Source organism: Brachypodium distachyon, chromosome 5 (genome assembly GCF_000005505.3).
Source record: "Brachypodium distachyon strain Bd21 chromosome 5, Brachypodium_distachyon_v3.0, whole genome shotgun sequence".
Lineage (NCBI taxonomy): Eukaryota > Viridiplantae > Streptophyta > Magnoliopsida > Poales > Poaceae > Brachypodium > Brachypodium distachyon.
Genome location: NC_016135.3, coordinates 19794359 through 19798467, shown reverse-complemented (window position 1 = coordinate 19798467; position 4109 = coordinate 19794359). Strand labels below are relative to the sequence as shown.

The following is a 4109-nucleotide window of genomic DNA, read 5'->3' as shown; positions in this document are numbered from 1 at the left end:
TCGTCTAACCGCAAAATTATCTGCCTTTGAGAATTTTTCCGTGAAGCATAGACGCCACTTCCACCCTAATAAGTACACATATTCTTTTACAAACACTCCCACCTGCCAACTGGGTTAGCCTCTCTCACTATTTTCGGTGTGGTTGCCTGAACTGGTTCAGCTTAGTACCAGTGTTTAGGTCATGGGTTTAGTTGCCGTATGTTGGGCTATTTTGAAGTGTCGCAATAATGCTTGTTTCATCATAAGTTGATCAAAGACCCGGTGAAATTACTATGCCGAGTGTGCACTTTCTTGAATTACTGGACATGGCTGCAGAAAGACGGCGACATGGAGATCCTGCTGGCAGGTGCGACAAGCTTATAGGCGAAGGCGTTGGAGCCGAGAGACAGGCGGGCAAGAATAAAACGCAGATAGCAGATTGAAGATGCACAGGACTCTGCGAGCTGACCACATGGTTGACCCGGGAATGTTCATGCTGCCTAGGCTTGGATGGCCAGGACTTCAAGTCCCCGTTCTGTGATGAATGGAGGATTACCCAGTTTTTACTTTCCCTCCTTTCCTTTAAAGGACCTGTTAAGTTTCTACTTCTGTTTTTTTTTCTCGTTCAATAGCACTTATGGCTCCGTTTTATTTTAAAACAGCGACAAGTATTTAGAAACGGAGTGAGCAAGTAGCAGCGCTGATACTAGTTGAAGAAACCTGGGATGATTGCAACGTAAACCATGGATGTCCAGGGATGTGCGTAAGGCAGGTCACCTTTCGCTGCCCAAATGGCCTACAGCTTGACACGAATAATGATCAGAGAAGACAGCCTGAACCTTTCATCAGGGCAAAGTGGCAGAGGCCATAGCCGAGTATGCAGGAGCAGCTTTTGCCCCGGTGAAGCAGAATTAAAAGCAACTCATGTTTAAAGTAAATCTACTACGAGTAACATGGACTACATTAATCATTGTTTCGCAGGAAAGTGCATGGACCTGACCATGTAACGGGATCGATGTTTTATCATTGTTCGACAGTTGCCGCAGAAGCCAATCAAACAAACCAGCCTCTCTCTCCGCTACGCATCAGCAAAAACGACCTTGTAGAGATGGAGAAAATTCTATTGAAACAAAACAACAACCCAGACACGAGACATACAACACTCCAGCACTGTGTTAGATCAGTCGCCACGGCGCAGCATGACAGAATCACAGAACCATGGCAGTGGCACACACAGCACAGTGTAACAAGGACAAGCATAAACCCGACGAATCCATCGAGTAAGATCGATCTAATAAGGACCTGTATCTACAGTTGACACCTCCGGATATCTGAATCTCTGATCACGTTCTCCATTCTTCTGATCCAACCAGAAACCAAGCAAAAAACAAGCACACACAATGCACGCAGACAGAAGCACGAATCAAATGCGAGAGTACGCAGGGCAAGCCACACAACAGCAAGATCGAACACCAGGGCAGAGGTAACCACGCGGTCAGCTCATGCGATCACGTAGAGATCGAGGCTGAGTGCTAGCGGCAGTCACCGGGACTCCTCCTCTGGTGGCCTCGCGGCGCCGGAGAGCGTGGAGAGCAGGTTCAGGTGGTGGTGGTGGACGTGCCCCTGATGCGCCACCGACGCGTACGCCTGCGCCTCCTGCGACGGGGAGAGGCCCCAGGCCATGGTGGGCCGCGCCTGGAGCGCCTCCCAGAACGACGACGGCGCCGGTTCCTGGTCCTCGCGCGGGCGCTTCCCGAGGAGGGACACGGAGGCGGAGGGAGCGGAGGAGCACGAGAAGACGGCGGGGGTGGTGCCGGAGCCGGTGGCGGCGAGGATGGAAGGCTCGGCCTGGCGGAGCAGCCACTCCACGGTCTGGCCGTCCGACTTGAGCCCCAGCTCGCGGGTCAGCTGGAACACGCGCGCCGCGCACACGATCGGCATCCGCACGCGCCGCCCGCGCCCGTTCACCTTGCTGTGCCGGTCCTTGCCGCCGGCCTTTGCCGGCTTCCTCGTCGACGCTGGCACCACGGCGTCCCCGCCCTCTGACGAGAAAGGCAACGTCATCGTCTGAGGCGTCGGCGTCGGCGTCGGCATTGACGTTGACATGGGACGGTAGAGCTGGAAGGTGGCGGCGGCGTCGGGAGAGGCCATGGCTGATGGCTTTGCTGCGGGTGGCGCACAGATGTGGGGGGGAGTGATGGGGATGGATAGGCCGTGTGTCCTCTTGGCCCCCGTGGGGTGGAATTTTTATAAAGGGGTTTGAATTTTGTGTGTATTCATTATTTAATTTTGTTTTTTCAAGGCCTTATGAAGGTTGCGATACTGTACATCACCAGTATATTAATCTAATTGAAGACGTATACTAATTTTTTCAAGGGCTTAGTTATGTTCCACGAGCATGATTTTTCAAGAAAATACCGTAAATCTTACCCAACTAGTCGACTGATCTATAACTAATAAACATATGGACTTCCTCTTAGCAAAATCTTTTTTTTAAATATGTCGGTTTTCTAAGCCTTTGATTAGCAAGCAACCATCCTTATATAATTGACGGTCCGAAATTTGCAGTCCTGTTTTACTTAAATTGCTTACTTCTTGTAGTGCACTTTCTGAATAATAATGTACTAAAATGTTAACAAACTGAGAATTGCTTTTTATTTCTTCACATTTTACCATTTTCGGCCTTCTTCTTAACTATGATCATTTTTGCTTGACGCCGCGACACTAATGGTCGACTCGGTTTGTCCCTCTCACACCCTACAACCACTCGTTGCAAGCTCAATATAGTGACGTATGGCGTTGAGTATAGGCCATAGGGGCTAGATGTGGGAATTGTTTCACGAAGAATTTATTTTGGTGTTACTTGCAGAGGGAAGTCATTGAGACTACGGTCCACGAGGACCAACGTCCAAGAGAAGTAATCGTCGATGGGGCAACTTGAAGCCCTCGATCTATTTTCGACATCGTTGCTTCTCCGAGCATAAGATCTCTCAGATCCGCATAGGGTCACTGATACATAACAAGATCAAAGGGAACTTATTTGAAACCATCGATGACACCACCGTCTTACCGCCGGTAGCTCTAATCAAATCCTAGATCTCGTCGGACAGACAGATCCAAGGTCGCCCCAGTGCTCCGATGCCAAAACGGTCTTGGTAGACAAGGGAGACCGTCGTTGTAGGATAAAGAGATAATTGATTGGGGCTGGGTGACTTAGTCAAACCTTAGACTGTCGTAACTTAATATGGAACGGAGAAAGGAGAAAGTACATGCTTGACAGTATGCTGGGGTTGACTGGTTCCCCAAGCTGCATGAGCCAGCCGACTCAAACTAGCGTTTAGTCTAGCTATCAAAAGCACACCAAACTTGGACGATCTTCTTAATGTGGCCCTGTGTGCTACTATGAATAATAAGCATTGTTAGGGATCGCTGTGCATAAATGATTCAGTGATTGATATGCATTAGGCATTTCTAAGGGACATGATATATTAAACCTGACATTCTCTTCTTTTTTGAGAGATGATATATTTTATAGGGTGTGGCTATATCTCATAAGCCTAATTTTTAAGCAAACAACCTTAAATCTTAGTTGATGTATCATGACAGTTGGATTAAAATCTGAGGGTCATCTCTACACTCTCATCTCCCACATGATACCATTGGATTAAGATCCGACGATCAAACACGTCGACTGATCTCTAACTAAAATCAAGCGAATTCTCAATATCAAAACTTATGTTATTAATGCCTTTATCTGGATCGCCATATTTTATTGCTTTTTAACGAGAAATAATTGTATATTTTGATTGCGTTAACCATGCAACCAAACAAGGTCACATACTTCCATACTTCCATTCAAACCATCCAGTCGACATAGCATGTACGTACTGGCGAGACAGGCTGAGGTGATACAAGCAGCCAATCATCCTTTAAAGTCGTACATATTTCAGGGTAAATGTCAGAAGAATGCACACCTGAACATACAGCAGACTGATTCTGCCAGAAGCATCTGTCTTCACATGAGAATTATCTGTAGAGAAATTATGTACTCCGTAGAAAAGGTTGGGTTAAATTTGAAGGCACTGTAATCATTTGGCGGATTCGCACATGAGGTTTCAGCTTTTCAGGAG

General features: G+C 47.5%; 1 protein-coding gene across 1 annotated transcript; it reads right to left on the bottom strand.

Moving 5' to 3' along the window:
• Nucleotides 1-1079: 1079 nt before the first annotated feature.
• LOC100828254 (transcription factor TCP21) lies at nt 1080-2212 on the bottom strand. The gene has a single exon (XM_003580125.4). The coding sequence runs from the start codon at nt 2128-2130 to the stop codon at nt 1522-1524; it is 609 nt and encodes a 202-aa protein (XP_003580173.1). The 5' UTR covers nt 2131-2212; the 3' UTR covers nt 1080-1521.
• Between the last annotated feature and the right edge of the window lie 1897 nt (nt 2213-4109).

Bases quoted from the DNA above. Each gene is read 5' to 3' on its own strand.
- LOC100828254 (XM_003580125.4), bottom strand. From the start codon at position 2,130: ATGGCCTCTCCCGACGCCGCCGCCACCTTCCAGCTCTACCGTCCCATG.